Here is a 19,083-nt window from a genome sequence, read left to right as displayed (position 1 = left end):
TGAAAACATGTTTTATATATACTGTGTTGCTCAAACTATGGTTCGTTTACCAAGTGACAAAGATTAGCATCACCAGTGGTATTATGTGGATGTCATGTACCCCTTAATATAATAATGTAAAAGAAGAATAATTTACCTCTGTGGTATTCTCCCCTCCCACCCAAAACCCATAACCCTAATCTTATGAGGAAACCTCCAACAACCACAAATTGAGGAAGGTTTTAATAGTATACCTGACCAGTTCTTCTCAAAATAGTCAAGGTCAGAAACAGGAAAGATAGAGAAGTTTGCCTAGACCATTCACTAACAGGACATAAGAACTAAATGTAATAAATTGGCTCCAGAACAGAAAAAGGTCCCTAATTAAAAGAAAAAAACTGGTAACATCTGAATAAAGTCAAAGTCAAGAGTTTAGCTTATATAGTAGGTACCAATATTTCTTAGCTTTGACAAATGGGCCATGATAATGTAAGAAGATAACATTCCAGGAAACTGAATCTGGGTGAGAAGTATACAAGTACTCTTATATATATGTAACTTTTCTGTATATCTAAAATTATTTCAAAATTAAGTTTATTTAAAAAGAAGTGTTGAGGAGTTCTACCTCCAGTATGGCAGAGTGAGATCTTAACAGACTGACCACCCTACAGATAACTGTAAAATCTGAACAAAGTACAAACAACAACAACTACCTAAGGGTTCTGGAGAGTGGACAAAACTTGGGAGATTTTGGAGAGGAATTGAAACTTCAAAGAAGCCACCAACACTCGGTGAGTTTCCCACTTTTAAGGCTTTAGTCTAGGGCATGCTGCACTCACACTGTGATGCAGGGTAGCTAAAACTTACAAAACCCCACAATCTTATTTGCCTGAAGAAGCAGACAGAGTACAGAGTCTAAGTCAGTACAACTAATGAAAAGTGAGTGAAAAGTGGGGTGTGAGGGGACTCAAAAAGAAGCATGTCAGAAAAAGAAAGCTCCACATTCTGTGTACAGATGCCCTCCAAACATCTAGCTAATTGCTGGACCCTACATGCATGGGATACATAGAGAGCAGCTTGAAACTAAAAGAATTGAACTGAGCTGCTGACCATCACAGGTGGGATAGAGCTTGTAACTTAACCTGATCAAATTAAATATCTGCTAAAACAGAAATATCAACACTGTTTTGAAAATATAATAGAATGCAATCTCTGAAACAAAGCATTCACAATGTCCAGAATCCAATCTAAAATTCCTTGACATATAAATAACAAGGAATGAGAAAAAATAATCAAGAAGCCAACTTTTAGATGGACCCATATATTAAATTACCAGAAAAGAATTTAACACCTTAGCATGGTAGGTAAATAGAGAATCCAGTTGACAGTAATTAAAAGATAAGAAATCTTGGCAGAGAGATAGGAAATATTTTTAAAGGGTCAAATGAAAAAATCTGAAATTAAAAACTATAACATCTTAGGCTGGGGTTGTGGCTCAGTGATAGAGCACTTGCCTCGCACATATGAGGGCCTAGGTTCAATTCTCAGCACCACATATAAATAAATAAAATGTTGAAAACTAAAAAAATGTTAAAAGAAAAAAATTTTAAAACTATAAAATCTTAAATAAAAATCTTCTGTATGGCCTTACTTAAGAATGGAAATGACAGTCAGTGAATTTGAAGATGCATCAATTCAAATTGTACAATATGAAGATCAGAGAAACCAAAACTTTTTTAAAAAAATGGAAAATGTATCAGGGACTTGTGGGATGGCATAAAATGGTATAATATACAAGTAATTGGAATTCCAGAAAGAGGAAAGAGAAGGAATGGAGAAGAAATACTTGAAGAAATAATGGTTAAAAACCTCCCAAATTTGGTAAAAGAGTAAATGTACAGATTTCTTAAGTTCAGTGAACTCCGGAGTACATAAGTACAGAGCACAGAAGAAAACTACATCTTGTCATCATTATAGACAAAGGACTATAAATCAAATATCTGAGAAAGTACTCAGAAAATCCTGAAAGTAGTCAGAGAAAAACAATATATTACATATGGAGAATAACAATTTGAATTATTGTAGACTTTTCATTAGAAACTATGGAGGTCAGAGGATAGTTAAAAACCAACTTCAAGTGTTGAATTTTTCAGTCTTTCAAGTATTGGGAGAGAAAACTTTAACCTAGTATATAATATCCAGCAAAAATATTCCTCAAAAGTGATAGTAAAATAAAGATATTCTTTAACCATAAAAATTTATTGCCAGCAGACCTTCTCTACAAAAAAAAATGAAGTTTTTCAGGCTGAAGTGATATTATATCAGAGGGAAGCTTGGATCTTTAAAAATATACCATATATTTACATATTTCTACATACACACATATTTACTAAATATTAAGGATACTCTAGGCTATGATCAGTTTTAAATACCATTAGACTAGTAGCTCAAGAAGCAATCACTTGGGCTCAGTTACTACACTATCTATAAAGAAACAAAAAATAAAAACAGCTTTGAAATTTAATACTTGACAACTGCCTAAATCTATGAGAATTTCTGTTAGGTCAAACTGGGAGAAACAATGTGAACTTCCCATTCTTTGGGGAACACAATAAACAACTCTCAAAAAGGACTAAAAGGAATTTCAAATCTCTATCAGCATACATATTCTTTTAACAAACCTAGTACCTAAGCCAGGCTCAATAGAGCACTCCTGTAATCCCAGGATTTGGGAGACTGAGACAGGATGATTGCAAGTTTGAGGCAGCCTCATAAATTTAGTGAGGACCTGAACAATTTATCAAGACCCTGACTCAAAGTTGAAAAAATAAAAAGAACATAGGATGTACTCAGTGGTAAAGTGCCCCTGGGTTCAACCCCCATTACAAAACAAATAAACAGAAAAACACCCTAGGATCTATGCCTACCAGAAAAAAATGATGCTTATTTTAAAGGAAATACTTAAATCTGACAATGATCTATCTATAATAGGAATCAGAATAATATTTTAACTGAAGTAATGAGTCTTAGACTATAATGTAGTCATAGACTACAAACTCATGTGTGGGTTTATTTATAGATCAAATTAAAACTCACTTTAAGTTCACATGTTGACATGCTGGTAGAAAACAAAACTTTTTTCTTAAGGTGAAACCAGAATACAGGAGATTTTTGAGATGTCTCCAAAACAGTTGAAAGCCGCCTCTAACTTTCAATTTGTAATCACTGCTAACATCATCTTTTTGCTATGCCCATAGTTGTTGCTTTACATCCAGAGATGTTCCAGCAAGTACAGTAAGGTATCTTTGCTGATGCAAATTCCTTCGTGTGTAGGACTCAGCCTCCCTAGTTGTTCCTTAAAACAATTTCTTCCGAGTTCTTTCTGTTTTCTTAGGGCATCTGAACTGACATCTGGTTCCCACCTCACACTGAAGGATGATAGATCTCCATCCCCTCCATAATTTGAGAGAATCTTGCAATCTGTCTGGACCTTTTTCTTACCTCCACTACTATATTCTTCTCCTTTGGATCTTATTGTCTTTTTTAATGTTCTTAGGTGTTTATGAAACTCTGAGATAACCATTGATTTTGGAGTACTGTGGACTTGTGTCCCGTAGAAATGACTAGAATAAAGAATTTCAGAAGAAAGGGGAGTTGTGGATTCTTATATAGAGCAAGGGGGAAAGGCAAAACAACACAAAATTATACAAATCAATCTCCATAAATTAACCTGACACATTCATAATTAGTTTATTTTGCTATCTATTCAAACAGTGAACACTATATTGCAATAATAATGATGGTTCTAAAACTACATGCAGTTAATAAGTTTACTTTTTTTATTGGTATGGTTAACTCTTCTATGCAATTGGAAAGTAAGATAGTGGAGGTTTGTGCCTAAAAAGGAGCAGAGGATTTTCCAAGGTTATTTTCTGTTTTATAATCTGAGTGCTGGTTACATGGATGTATTCAATTCATAAAATTTCTCAAGCTGTACACTTAAAAGCTATGCTGTTTTCTCTATATATTTGTCAGTTAAAAGTTTTTTTTAAAAAAAGTATCTTAAATGTGCTGTTTTCTTTCACTGCTTTGAAAAAGTTAATGAGTCCAAAGAAAACATCTAGTCTATTTTTCAACACAGATTTTTCATAGATAAATAAATAAATATTTGACATAAATGAAAATAGAAAATCTGTTTTAGAAAAGAGAATATACCAGGAAGTAATAAGAAATTGTTAAAGATAGAAATTGTGTGGCTGGTGGTAAAAAAAAAAATCGACCAATTCTGAAAGATCATTTATGAAGAAAAATATTAAGCAACAAAGTTTGAAATAAATTACAAATATTTATGAAGTACATTTTCCTGAAATAAGAAAATTTTTCCAATTTCTCTGAAAATTAGAAATATGATTTTTAAGGCTGTGAGAGATAACACTTTGGAAAAATAAACTTGAAATTATTTTTAACTTTATGAATTAAATGCAACATTCGCATCAAAAATTATTAATAGTAATTTAGTTGTGAATAAATTCACATTAATCAAAAGGTTATAGTAAGTAGTAAGTTTTCTATAAACTAATTTCTTAAATTACAGTTTTTCTCTATTTATATAAAAGAAAACAATGCTTCTTTTCCTGATAAAGAACTGGTTTCTGGGCTAAGACATTTTTATCCATATGCCAAATTTCTCTTTCATCTCAATATTTAGCATACTTTCTATCTATTATGACACTTATAACTGATTAAACACTGAGTGAGAATGATTAATCCAGTTTTATATGTGTAGGAACTGAGGATTAGGATAAGTACCTTGCCCATGATTATCATCTAGATTGCATATAATTTGGAAACCAGTTGTTTGGATTACAAATCAAGTACTCTTTTCACTACAAGACCTACTTTTCATGGGTATAATAGCTCTTGTAAAAGATCAGTAAAGTATAAAAAGGGGTCTATCTTGGATCCATCCAAAAGAATTTAACAAACATACAAGGGCATTTCAGGGTCTTCCAGGACAAAATTATGCTGGTTTGCAGCTTACATGTATAACTTCTTCAGTAACAACAGGCTTGTTGATATTTTCATCTGGATTGGCAGCCTCAAAAATGTTAGCATAATTATTTTATGTGGTTTAATTTTTCTCTCCCATTTTCTTTGCAGTTCTCCAGAACAGAAGGACAAATGGCTCTCACTTCTTCAGAGGTATTTTTTAAGTATACTTATTTTTAATCCTTAGCCTGTAGAAATTGAATTAAAACATATTCTTCAGAAATGTGCCCCAAATTCTTCCCCTTAGTATAAATTGTTCATTTGCCCTCAAAATAAATTCTCATTTAGACTGCCCACTACTCCTTGCTAAAAATAATTCCTTCTCATTACAGTGTTTCTTCTTTCTCGGAAGGAGAACATTGAAGTCCAAATAGATCATTTTAGACAAAAATTAGTAATCTCTTCCATCTCTTGCTGTTGTCTCCAAGCAGCTACCAATTGGAGATAATTTTCTCCAAAATATGTATTGTTTCCAAAAATTCAAGGATTTCTGTGGAGCTCCACAAAAATCAGTTATGCCTACCGTTGAGCATACAGACTAAGATGGTCAACTTAAGCTCATTGGTTAGAACCCATAGTCCTTTCCTTCTTACTTCTTTTTCCCTCTCCCTAAGCAGTGAGATAACCAAGATTTATACTCCACTGGAGAATAAAATGAGAAGTAAAAAACCATTTGCTTTGGTTTGACTTAGTAAAATGTTATGTATATTCTTGTACTTATTGAGGTACCAGACCTTTTCAGAGAAGACAAGGAGGCTTTAAAAATAAAAATGTCATCCAGAGGTGCCTGAACTTGATTACACTTCTCAATCCTCACTTGACATGGATTTTTTTCCATGCCCAAGCCTAATGTCTTGCAATCTTTTGTATTTATCTTTCAACCCATAACGTAATCTGACTTTGCTGAGTCTTTCACGCGTTTTTTTAAGAGTAGCATGTAAATAAATTGAAAATATTAGTAAAATAAATTAAAAAACAAGCCATTAGTGAATACCATCTGACTCTGTCATTTTGGATTGTCATTGCATTTGATTAGATACATCAATCTAGAGAAAGAAAAGGACTATCCGAAGAGTATTCCCCTCAAAATCTTCGCCAAAGACATTGGGAACTGTGCTTATGTAAGTGTTCTAAGTGAGAAAATTAAATTCCAAGTCTCTGTATAAGGCAGAAAACTCCGTGGTTAAAAAGAGACAGGCAGGCAGGTAATGTACATACTATAGAAGGTAGGTGTCTGGAAACAGCATATAAGGGAAGATGCTTTCTCCTGGGTTTGTGTCTTTGTATGTATGAAAAGTAAAGACTCAAGAAAAGGAAACAAGGAATTTGTATTAACTACAGTACTTAACATTTAAGCTTGTAAAGAATACTGTTTGTCAGATGTCTCTTCTTCTTCTGTCATATTTCTCTGAGATCTTTTGAGCAGCTGCAGAGATTTGTAGTAAAAATTATTTCCATAAGGAGGTATTTCCTATTAGTATTAAGTAGGTTTTCTTTAAACTTGTCACTTCTTCAACTTAAAATAATTTTTAAAGCTTATTCTTTGAGTTTCTAGAGATTGAATCCCTCAAGTTAAAAAGTGGATGGTGTGGGAGAAATTAGATTTTTAAGGAATTGGCATGCTTCTACCTCATAATGTTTATCATATTGTTAAATGTTTAGTTTTTAACCCATGTTCCTATGTGTAATTTGTTGACTGAAATTGTAGTACAAGAGCCAAAATGTTATCAATGATAAACAAGATAAAAACATATATTTTTATGATACTATGGATTGTCACATTTCACACTTCTCACCAAAAGCAAAAGTTATGCCAGCTGGGCCCAGTGGCACATGCCTGTAATCCCAGTGGCTTAGGAGGCTGAGGCAGGAGGATTGTGAGTTCAAAACCAGCCTATTTTGTATTTTATTCAAAATAAATAAGATCCTGTCACTGAATAAAATACAAAATAGGGCTGGGGATGTGGCTCAGTGGTTGAATGCCCTGAATTCAATCTCCAGTATCCCCACCACCCCGAAAAAAAAAATGCAAACATTCTGACCAATTCCTGAGGTGTAGATATCATGGGAATTTTTTTTTTAACATTTTATGTATGGAAGGTATATGCTTGAGAAAGAACCAATTTCCCACTCATTTTGACAAAAGATGTGATCAAGGTGGGGTGCTCTGCTTCTATCACTAGGACCATGGATAAATCAAGAATGAAGTGAGGACAACTCTTTGGTTCTCTGAAGTAGATTTCATGGCAAGAGTTTCTTTGAGAGAGCCCTACTTCAGGGAAGAATGATTCCCCAACAAAGGCTTTGTTTTTTAATCCATCCTTTATCTTTAGTGATACACAACCTGTCAGCTAATATGGAATGGAATACCCATATTTTCAGTTTTTTTCTCTTTTGTTATTTGTTTATACCCAATGAGCTCTTTCTGCTGAAACTAATTTGTTTTCTTTCCCATAAAGGTATGTAGACAAAAATATATTTCCTGTAATTACTGTTTTGAAAATATATGCCTAATGTTAAGAAAAATTATCTTAGAAACAGGATAGATTCTTCACTATACAAAAGACAACATGAGTTTCTTTAAACTGAAGGGGAGCTCTTTCAGATGTTTAAAAAAAAAAAACAGATGCCCTTTCTGAAATTGTACTTCAAGTTTAAGCCTGGCATGTAACATTCCTATGCTCTTCTGGTGGAAGACAGATTCTGGATTGGGTACTTCAAGACCTCCCTGTTGGACTGTGAGACACTGTAGACATTTTTGCATAATCCTTGGAGCTACTAGGAGTTTTTGTTTGGTTAATTTTTTGTTTGTTTCAGGAATTGAACCCAAGAGCACTTAACCTCTGAGCCATATCCTAGTATTTTATTTTGAAACAGGATCTCACTAAATTGCTTAGGGCCTCACTGAGTTGCTGAGGCTAACCTTGAACTTGGAACTGATGGGTTTAGCAAGCAACACTTTTTTAAAATCAATGCATTTTAAATGCTTTTATTAAAAAACTGAAATTTAATAACAACTTTTATAAGAAGTTTGTCCTGTCAACTATTTGGTTCAGAGGGAAGAAATAGTATAACAGAAGAACATGTGACAAATTATTAGTGGATTTCGCTTAGCTTGTTTATAATATATCCTTTTGTGTTATATATCATTTTGTTTCCATCTATGCTTCTCATTTGTGTTCTATCAGAGACACAGTCTTAATTGCCAGTTTATCTGATAATTATGTAAAACTTAAATGCATAGCAAACTTATTCATGATAGGATAGTATTGTATATAATCTCTTATTGAACTCTATATGTAAATAAATCCTTTTATTTGTTGTAATTATTTGGGGAGGTGGGTTTGTTTGTTTGTTTGTTTGTTTGTTTCTGATACTGGAATTTGAACTCAGGGGTAATCCCCATCCCTATTTTGTATTTTATTTAGTGGCAGGGTCTTACTGAGTTACTTAGTGCCTTGCTTTTGCTGAAGCTAGGTTTGAACTCACTTTCCTCCTGCCTCAGCCTCCCAGCTGCTGGGATTACAGGGTGTGCCACCATACCCAGCTGTTGTAATTATTTTTAATTAGCAGTTCTCAATGAAGTTGAGCACAGAACTATTATAGTTACTCAAAGACAGAGTAGATAAAAGAATTGAGCTTTCTAAAATTTTAATTTTTTAGACTCAGTTTTAAGTACTCTAAATATTTTCAACATTGAAAATCTTAGTAGCCACAATGCCAGACGTAGAAAGTACTCAATAAGTTTTAAATGTGGTTTGTAACCAGTTCTTATTCCAATTTTACACCATGCAAAGAAATAAAATATAGTGAAAACAGTATTTAGGAAGAAATAGAAATACATCACTTTTCATTTTTTTTATTCCCTTTGCATTATGGAAATACAATTATGGCAGTGAAACAGAAGAATAGCTGATTTTTGTGGGTATGTGATTGGGAGATAGGGGTTCATGTACTCTCTCTGAAATAGTATTTTTTTACTTACTTAAGTTCTTATATTTTGTGAGGCAACATATCCTTTAAGAAAAATAAATGTTTTATCAGAAGGCATAATATATCAAGGAATGAAAGTAAATTACAGTCAAATGTTTATGTTCTGTTTAAATCTTGTGCTTTACTATGGCCACACTTGAAATCAGGATTTGCCTTTTGATAGTCATTTGACAATTATTTGTTCATCTATCTTAATATCCTTTATTTATAGCTGTATTTCTTCTTTTTTTCCCACAGTCTAAAACTATAACAGTAATGAATTCAGATACAGCGAGTGAAGTTATCAACATGTCATTATCAATGCTAGGGATAACTGTAAGTTTCTTTATAATTAAGAATATCTATCATAGTAAGTTTGATACTGTAAATTCAAAGTAATATTTAGTAATTTAGATGTAAATTATCCCTTCTATCATAAGATGGCTCATTATTAGCGTACTGATGATGATGATAAATTCTGAAGGATTTGCTGTGAGCCCTATTGACTGGCTGCAGGTCCTGAGGATAAGATGGCTGATTCTGCTAGTTAATAAAATAATAGCTTTGAATTAGATCATGGGTTTGGAAAGCCTTAGTGTACATATCATAGTCTTCCTTCTTTAACTTCTAACTTCTGCCCTTTTCTGGGGCAGAGGCAAGTTTTTGAAATTTTATTGTTGGAAAAGATTGGAATATTCAAAGATGAGGTATAGGGGAAAAAGATTAGGAAAGTTTTCCTTATTGCTTTTCTACATGTTACATAAACACCACACAATTAGTAATTTTAGTAAAAAGAGTAATTTTTAGAAGGATGATGTTTTACTCAACTTTTCATTACTGTGACCAAAAGACTGCGTGACAACAACATAGAGAAGAAAAAGTTTACTTTGGCTCATGGTATCAGAGGTTCAGTCCATGATTGTCTGACTCCTTATCTCTTGGCTCAAGGTGAGGCAGAATGTCATCATGAAAGGGAGAGGTGGAGGAAAGCAGCTCAGAACATGACGCCAGAAAGTAGAGTGAGAGCTCCCTTTACCAGGACAAATTATATACTCCAAAGGCTTGCCCCTAGTGACCAAACTTCCACTAACCTCCTCCCATCATCCTACAGTTCCCACCCAGTTAATCCATCTCAATGAATTAATCCACTGATTAGGTTACACCTCTCAAAATCTAATCATTTCATTCTTGCACCATCTCACACATTAGATTTCAGGGGATACTTCATATCTAAACCACAACAGATGAACATTAGAACATTTTTAAATTATTAAAACACTCTATTATTATGACATGACACATTTAAGACATTATTGAATTTATATTTTCACTTACACAGTACTGTACAAAGGCCACTAAGAATTCAGGGCATGCATTCTGCCATCATGTATAACAAATCAGAATTTTTTTTAAAAAATTACACAGTATTGATATGGACATGAAACAAATTCTCATGAATTAGAAAGGTAATGTAAATTGCTGTTATTTATTAGTGAAAATTGTTTATTTAATATATATGGTACTCCTCAACAAGTAGCATAGACCTATAGAAACTGCTATACCTTTGAATCATGATAGCATATACTTATATGATAGCATAGACTACAGCTGTGTTGATCCATACAGTTGAAATCTGGGTGCTAGGAGGAAAGAAGACATACTTTCAAAATGAAATACATAATAAAGTTTGAGAAAAATCGGTTTCTAGGGACCAAACACAATTTTAATTTTAGTTTCATTACATCCAGTTTAACTAACAGAACAAAATATCACATAAGTATTAAATAGAAGTAATATCAGTGTAACATATCACATGTATAAAGACTTACAAGAGAAATATGTAGAACTTATAACAAAATAAAAAATTATGGAGGACATAATGTATTTCATTCTGCACACTATGTGTGTAAATAAAACTCATCATTGCAAAGACAACCATTTTATCTCATTTGATGTATAGTATTTCCCCATAAAAATTTTATCATGTTTTTTTTCAATAAATCAAACCAAATACAATTTTTTTTCTAAAATTTATCTGGGAAGTAAAATATTCCCAAGCTTCTAATTTAGAAGACCAAATAAAGTAGTTATTGTTATGTGACATTAATGTATATTATGAAACCATACTGTAATAATACAAACCAATAAATCATAATGTCAACAAAAAAAAGAATTCAAGGCAACCAAAATTCAAGATAAGAAATATATTTCATTAGTAAAATTTAGTAACATTTAAAATGTAATTAAATTTTATTTACACCAGGTAAAACAGGGACATCGGCATTGATTTCCTACTTAAATGAATAATACATGACTCAATTTCTTTTTTGTATTTTCCTCTAAATAAAGTGATCAATCTTCTCAGACCAAAAAAAATTAAAAAAAGAAGTCACATTAACTTAGTAGTTGAGGCTGTTAGTTATAACATATTTTTAAGTGTTTTCAGACTACATAAAAAGATTAGGTTGTTCTTACTCTTTTATTAGGGGATGAGCAGATAGCAGTTTGTATGGTATTCTATATACCTAGAACCCTTTATTATATTTGCCTTTCAATAGTCATTTGACAATTATTTGTTCACCTATCTTAACATGATTTTTTATTAGAGGTTAAAGACAAGCATATGAAATATTGATAACATAGTTGATTATTTTTGTTCCAGCTTCCATTTAAAACATTTTGATTTATTCCACAGGACTCAGCAAAGTCTATAAAATTTAGTTTTATTTCTTTGACGTGGGATTTATAGTCTTGCTGGGTTTAAATTCTCCTAGTGAACAATTTTATTGTTTTCCATGACTGCGCCTAGTCTCTAGGTAGAATTCTTATCCTTTCTGTTCCAGGACTGGACTTGCCCAAACTAAAGCCAATACAACTGCCTATCTCCTCAAAGCCTTTTGGTCATTCTAATAATCACCTCTGATATTTTACTTTTTAATCATAGATACAGAAGTGTTTGTGGCTTGCTGGGTAACAGGTTGACTTTGCAGAAGCATGTTACATTCTTTGAGAAGTCCAGAGATATTACTGAAGTGAGGACTCTCTAAAGAACTAAAGATTAGCTTTGTAGAAAAAGGAAGTTTGTTCTTTGTAAAAGGACCTGGCTTCAATTTCACCTTCCATGGGCTTACCTTTATAGTGAATGTCCAATTCCATTATGTTTGTGGATCCCTAGACATCAGTGGTGGGGGCAGAATTTCCAAGTCCTTTTGGGGAATGGGAGATGGGTTGTAGGAATCAGCACTTCCATCTTTAAAAAAATAATAATATCCACTGTCCCAGGAACCTGAATAGCATTTATAATTTTTCTAAATCTTCCTCTTTGCAAAGCTTAAAAATGCCAATAATGTGTCTTCATTCAAGTACTCGACAGAAGATTAATTGTGACTTTTAGTTTTTTTATCTCCAAGGGCTCTGAGAGAGATTACCAGTTATGGGTCAATTCTGGAAAAGAAGCAGCACCATATCCACTCATTGGTAAGTTCTGTGAAAATCTAAGACAGTAATATGTTTTAATTATAATATATTTCAATTATAATTCTAAGTGTCTCAGAGATGGTAATACGATCCTAAGCTTAAATACTATTAAATCTCAGGTGTTGTGCGTTCATTAAATGTATATTAAACATTTGCTTTGTGCTTGACAGTAGTATCTTTTTACTCAAGCAACTAATGGTATAGTCAGGAGGACAAATGTAAATTTTCCTCTTTGCTTTTTCACTTTACAATTAAAGCTATCTTGCCAAGCTAATTATTACTATAAGAAAGCAATAAATATTAGTATCCCATATTAATTTCTTGAAGTTCCTATTCCCTTTCTCACATTTTACTACATTGGCTCTGTGGAAGACCATAATGCAATCATGCATCTAATCCAACATTAGATGTATAATACCTGTCTGTGCTGCTTTTTACCTTTCCTAGGTGTCAAAGAAAAATAGATTATATCTTTATGACTACTAAAAGTCTTAACTAATTTGCTAACTACTATTTCACTTACTACTATTACTCTAGCTAAATTTTTCAGCCTTTGTTTTGGGGAATTATTAATAGGTTACACTTCACCTTATTTTAACTAATTAGCTAAAAATTTCTTGATAAGTAATTTCATTTACTGCCTTAGAAATACAGGTATTAAAGTAAGGGACAGTATCTATACCAGCTCTTGAGATGATTTGTTCAACATTGTTCAAATCATGTCTTATGTAATCCTTCCATCATCAGTGATGATCACTGTTGTATAATTCAGACTGTTTCAAGTAAGCTGAGTCATCTAAAGCCAGACTTTTCTGTGAAATCTTTCTATGTATTCTAATGCTTATTTAGAATATAGAAAGTTGTCATGCATATAACTAAAGACAAAACTGTTTACACTTCAGGGTTTGTTTTTTATCTTGTCATTTTTGTAAAAGTGAATGAGCAACAATGAAAGTAGTCATTACAAAATCAAATATATACTTAAATTGTTATTTTAATAAATTCATTAAATCTAGGTGGATGATAGTAACTTAAAAAGTTTCAAATTTTCATTACCAGCTCTTACTGAAAAATCATGGAACATGATTTACATGTGATTTTTTTAATTATACATTTTAAATATGACTTGCAAAACAGCTGTACATTAGTAGTTGGCTATTTTGATAAATGAATTTTGTATTACTGCTGTAATAGAAACCATATTTGTCTTAATCCCTGGAAGTTACTGTAATGTGGAAATATTGATAACATTTACATTGTATGCCTATGCCAGTGGAAAGGAAGAGTAAGATTTCATTAAGTTATATTCAGTATTAAAAATAGAACTTACTCTGTGTATTTAAAAAGTCAATAACATGATGTTAACTTGAGGATTACAAGGGGATATTTCCTTAGAGTACTGCAGAGCAAAAATCACATTGCAGTCATATCTCCAAGGTTTAGTTTTTCTAGTTTATAAATTTCTTGTTACACCTGTGTCTGTGTTTCTAATCTGCAGTCTTCTGACTTTAGCCTATGAACACCAAGCTAGTATAGCACTGGAATGGAAACATAAATAAAACAAATTAGTCCCAAGCTCTTGAATAACTAGTTTTATAATTATTAAAAATGAATGAAATGTCTTTGGTGAACATGGTAGATAATAGTAGTAGTGATACTTGACATATGTAGTTTTTGTCCCTATTTAACTATTAGCCACTAATGTTTACTTATTTGATCCTTGTAATACTTGTGATAGTTATGTAAACATTTTAAATCATGAATTTGAGGCTGAAGAGTGACAGTAGATTTCTGAAGATTGACAGATCTAGTTAGTATCAAATGAGAAACTCAAATGCCTCTAAATGTTAGATACAAACAGAAAGAGGGTTGGGGTTGTGGCTCAGTAGTAGAGCACTTGCCTAGCATGTGGGAGGCACTGGGTTCAATCCTTAGTACCACATAGAAATAAATAAATAAATATAGGCATTGTGTTCATGTACAACTAAAAAATAAAGAAACATTGAAAGACAGACTGATCATTGCAGTCATTTTCTGCACTGAATTTTGATCTAAAATTTTTATTATATGAGATTCACTTTCCATGTAATCATTTGAAATAAGATATTCATTAAAGTTTTTTCCCTTTTTTCCCTTCTCACCATAAAAGTATTTTGGTAGGTCCACCTGTGTGTGGTGGTCATTCAGTCAACAAAAGGATTCTTTATACTACAAGTCCCAGGAGTATAAATTGCAATACATATAAGTTTGTAACAAACATGTTCACAGTATTGTATTAGTCAACCTGAAGAATACATTTAGATTTTTCTCTTTGTAGGGCATGAATATCCCTATGGAATTAAAATGAGCCATCTTCGAGACACTATTCTTCTGGCACAGGGATCAAAAGACTCTGCCTCCCCTTCCAACCTGCAAGAGCCCTTCCTTATGGAACAACTGCCCCGAGAGATGCAGTGTCAGTTCATCCTGAAGCCCAGCCGCCTGGCTGTGGCCCATCAACTGAGTGGTGAGTTGTTTCTCCTCCTTCATAGTCTTCTCTCAGCAAAAGTTTTCATTCTTTTTTTATTTGTTCTAATTAGTTGTACATGACAGCAGAATGCATTTCAGTTCGTTGTACACAAATGAAGCACAGCTTTTTAGTTCTCTGGTAGTAGAGTTGCACCATATGTGCAGTAATACATGTACCTAGCATAATGATGTTCATCTCATTCTACCACCTTCCTGCCCCCATGTCCCCTCCCTTCCATTCCCTCCCCATTATGGATCAGAATCCACTTATCAGGGAGAACATTCAGCCTTTGATTTTTGAGGATTAAAAAGTTTTCACTCTTGAACATGAATTTAATATAAAGACCCAAACCAAATTTCCACCCAGGTGAAATACTTTCTTTTGATTTTGCTAATAAGTGTTTTAAAAAGAAAAGGTGGCATTTTAGGGGGGGGGAAGTTAGTTTTATAAATCACCAATAAGCATCATTTACTTACATTCAGCAGCAAGTAATAATACAGTCAGTCCCTTCTTTTTTCTTTCCCCCTGTAACCTTAGGCCCAGTGCAGAGTCAAAGGCATAGCAATGCTACAGGTGTTTCAATGCTTTCTTTGTATTCTAACACACTCCACTGTGTGTTCCCCCTAAATGGTCACATCATAAAAAGGAGATTGTCAGTGATGTGTGTCAGAAGACTGTGATGCCTTACCTGGATCTTGGTACTGATAAGTATGAGAATACTAACGTGAATTTCTACAGAAGTCTCTGATTGGCCTACTCATTCTGATATGTGTTTCCTTTCTCTTAACTACTTCATAAAAAGGACTTGCATGGTAACAGTGATGTTCAATGTAAAAGCAATATAATTTGTCTTCATCCAAGCTTGAGCTGTAAGCTTATTCTGAAAGTAAGATGTATAAGAAACAAAAAAATGGATAACAAAAAATGTGTGATAGAAAATTGATACTACCTTTGTCAATTTAAACCTTCTGAGAAATCCAGTGAACAGTGCCATTGGTTTTTACAGATAAGTGATAAGTCTAAGAGAAAGCATGGACCTTGGGAGATCACTTTCCACACTCCCTGCCACATGTCAGATTATTAGCATCATCTGAATGCCAGATGAAATTCTGAAACTCTTATCTGTGTGTGATCCAATTAGTGTAGCATTAATGAGAAAGTAGCTGATACTGTTTTTAATCTCATTGCATAATGAGCTTACTTTAAGAAAAATTTGTAAGGATCCAAACTTAAAGACCCAACAAATTAAATCTTTACTCATTATAAAGGTTTTTCTTGCTTTAAGTATTAGTAACATCATCTTCCTCTAATACATTTTAAATTTAATTTATATTTTTATTTTCATACTAAAATAACTAGTTTTTTAAATAATTGCAACATAAGTGTGAAACTTATTTTAACTGTTCATCTCTTTGATTTTTATTGGGCAAGTTGTAACAACCTTTTCTCCTTTTTATTCAGCCTCTGTTCTTTATTCTTCCTTTATAGAAGCTCATATTACTTCTTTTTCTAATCCATTGAGCTCTACCACTTTCTCCATCTATTATATTAGTTCCCTCCTATTTTTACTCTTCCCTCCATATCCAATTTAAATTCTATGGTGATCATGATAATCTTTCTTGCAGACAACCTCATCTTTCTTCATCCTTCTTCCTGCTTTCCTGTGCATCTAATAATATTCCATCTCTCAATGAACTCTGAGTACTGCTAGATAAAACCATATAGCAGAAGGGTAGTTTGGTACCACTATTGACCAACCTCAAATGCCCACTCCATATTAGCTGGGCAATCTTAACTTTGCTTTCCTAAAATATTTTCCAGTTCAAATCTTTGACCTGTTTTATACAGACACACATACACACACCCTTACAAACACACCCTTACACACACACAGTCGACCTTGCCATTTTCTGAGGATGACCTTAGCTCAAACTTTATACTTTACTGAAGTTGTCAATAGGTCAGTTGTCTTGCACTAGTTATCATTTTCTCTCCAATAATGGTAAATTGAATTTTGGATTCTGAGGCTATTTGTTCACATTCATGGGCCATTTTGAGGATGCTACAGTGATATGGTGTTCCTTTCATTAAAATGAGAAGGCAGATATTCTGGTCCATTTTTCCCAGCCTGGATTAGCAATTGGCACATACAAACCAGTATTCAATAAATAGTTGTTAAACAAACTAATAGATCTGTTAGCTGAAGAGAATAATATCTGACTATTCTACTTTAACACCCATGTTTTATTAAAACTATTTCTTATGTCAATTTAGTTTAATTAATAATCACAAGTCAGAAATCCTAAGAGTTTTGCCCAATTTTGCCATTGACTTGTACAGTTTAATTTCAGGCATCCTCTGCTTAGTTCCTGTCTGTTCTGCTTAGTACTTGTCTATTAGAAGTTAGGATAGTAGTAGTTCCCACTTTAGAGGATTTGTAGCAAATGGGTAAAGGAATGAATACATGCTACTGATGCCAAAGCTAAGCATCCAAATCACCTGTGTAATTAAAAATTATAGATGAACCACTTATTTTTTTCAATACAGAAGATTTTGATTCGGGGGAAAAATGAGAGTTCATAACCCACTTGAATCAAATGTATTAAATATGTCAAGAGCTATGTAATGTTTTGAACAACTATTTAAAAAAGAAAAAAAGAAGATTTTGATTAAAAACAGCTTTTGAAATCACTAGTTCAATCAGATCTTAATCAGCAGAATTTCTGTATGGGGTAAAATTTGGGAGAGATGAGTGGGTTCAAATTAGTTATACATGACAGTAGAATGTATTTTGGCACATCATAAATGGAGTATCATTCTTCTGGTTGTACATGATGTAGAATTACACCAGTCATGTAATCATATTTGCACATAGGGTAACTATGTCCAATTGATTATATTATCCTTCCTACCTTTATACCCTCTTCACTGCCCTCTGTGCAATCCAGAATACCTCTAATCTTCCCCGGCTCTCCACATTGTGAATTAGCATCTGTATATCAAAGATAATATTTGGCCTTTGGTTCTTTTTTTAAAAAAGAGAGAATTTTTTTAATATTTATTTTTTAGTTATTGGCGGACACAACATCTTTGTATGTGGTGCTGAGGATCAAACCCGGGCCACATGCATGCCAGGCGAGTGCGCTACCACTTGAGCCACATCCCCAGCCCAAGGCCTTTGGTTCTTTATGATTGGCTTATTTCACTTAGCGCATGATATTTTCCAGCTCCATCCATTTACAGGAAAATACCATCATTTAATTATTCTTTGAGGCTGAGTAATATTCCATTGTCTTTATACACCACATTTTCTTTATTCATTTATCCATTGAAGGGTACCTAGTTTGGTTCCATAGCTTAGCTATTGTGAATTGTGCTATAAACACTGATGTGGTTGTGTCATTATAGTATGCTGATTTTAATTTCTTTGGGTATAAACCAAATGGTGATTCCATTCCAGGTTTTATAAGGAATCTCCATACTGTTTTGCAGAGTGGTTGCACCAATTTGCAGTCCCACCAGCTTTTTCCCCACAGACTCACCAGGTTTTATTGTTGCTTTTATCTTAATAATTGCCATTCTAACTTTAGTGAGATGAAATCTCATGTAGTTCTGATTTGCATTTCTCTAATTTCTAGAGATGTTGAACATTTTTTCAGATATTTGTTATCAGTTGTATTTCTTCATCTGTGAAGTATCTGTTCTGTTCCTTAGCCAATTTATTAAATGGTTTTTGTGTGTGTGTGTTAAGTTTTTTGAGTCTCCAGGGGTTAGAGCTTCTATTTTTTTGTTTTATCATTGATTTCTAATTTCATTCCATTATAATGTGATAGAATGCAGGGTATTATCTCTATTTTTTTGTATTTGCTAAGAGTTGCTTTGTGGCTTAAGATGTGGTCTGTTTTAGAGAAGGATCCATGAGCTGCTGAGAAGAAAGTGTATTCCATCATTGATGGATGAAATATTCTATATATGTCTGTTAAGTCTAAATTATTGATTGTATTATTTAGTTCTGTAGTTTCTTTGATAAGTTTTTGTTTGGAGGATCTATCCAGTGATAAGAAAGGCATGTTAAAGTCACCAAGTATTATTGTGTT

General features: G+C 33.0%; 1 protein-coding gene across 5 annotated transcripts in view; it reads left to right on the top strand.

Annotated features, from left to right (window-relative positions):
- The window catches only part of Arhgap20 (Rho GTPase activating protein 20), a 120,804-nt gene that overhangs the window by 78,745 nt on the left and 22,976 nt on the right, over positions 1-19,083 (top strand). For 4 of the 5 annotated variants that reach the window (XM_078046968.1, XM_078046966.1, XM_078046967.1 and 1 more), the window contains exons 5-9: positions 5,140-5,181; positions 6,065-6,149; positions 9,259-9,336; positions 12,411-12,477; positions 14,795-14,983. In XM_078046968.1, coding sequence (XP_077903094.1) covers positions 5,140-5,181; positions 6,065-6,149; positions 9,259-9,336; positions 12,411-12,477; positions 14,795-14,983 — 461 coding nt within the window. Of the gene's footprint in view, positions 1-650; positions 771-5,139; positions 5,182-6,064; positions 6,150-9,258; positions 9,337-12,410; positions 12,478-14,794; positions 14,984-19,083 lie in introns of all 5 variants that reach the window. The other variant, XM_040285175.2, reaches the window with a different exon arrangement.

This window comes from Ictidomys tridecemlineatus, chromosome 4 (genome assembly GCF_052094955.1).
Source record: "Ictidomys tridecemlineatus isolate mIctTri1 chromosome 4, mIctTri1.hap1, whole genome shotgun sequence".
NCBI lineage: Eukaryota > Metazoa > Chordata > Mammalia > Rodentia > Sciuridae > Ictidomys > Ictidomys tridecemlineatus.
Note: the sequence above shows the minus strand (reverse complement) of the source record. Positions and strands in the feature narration are given on the sequence as shown.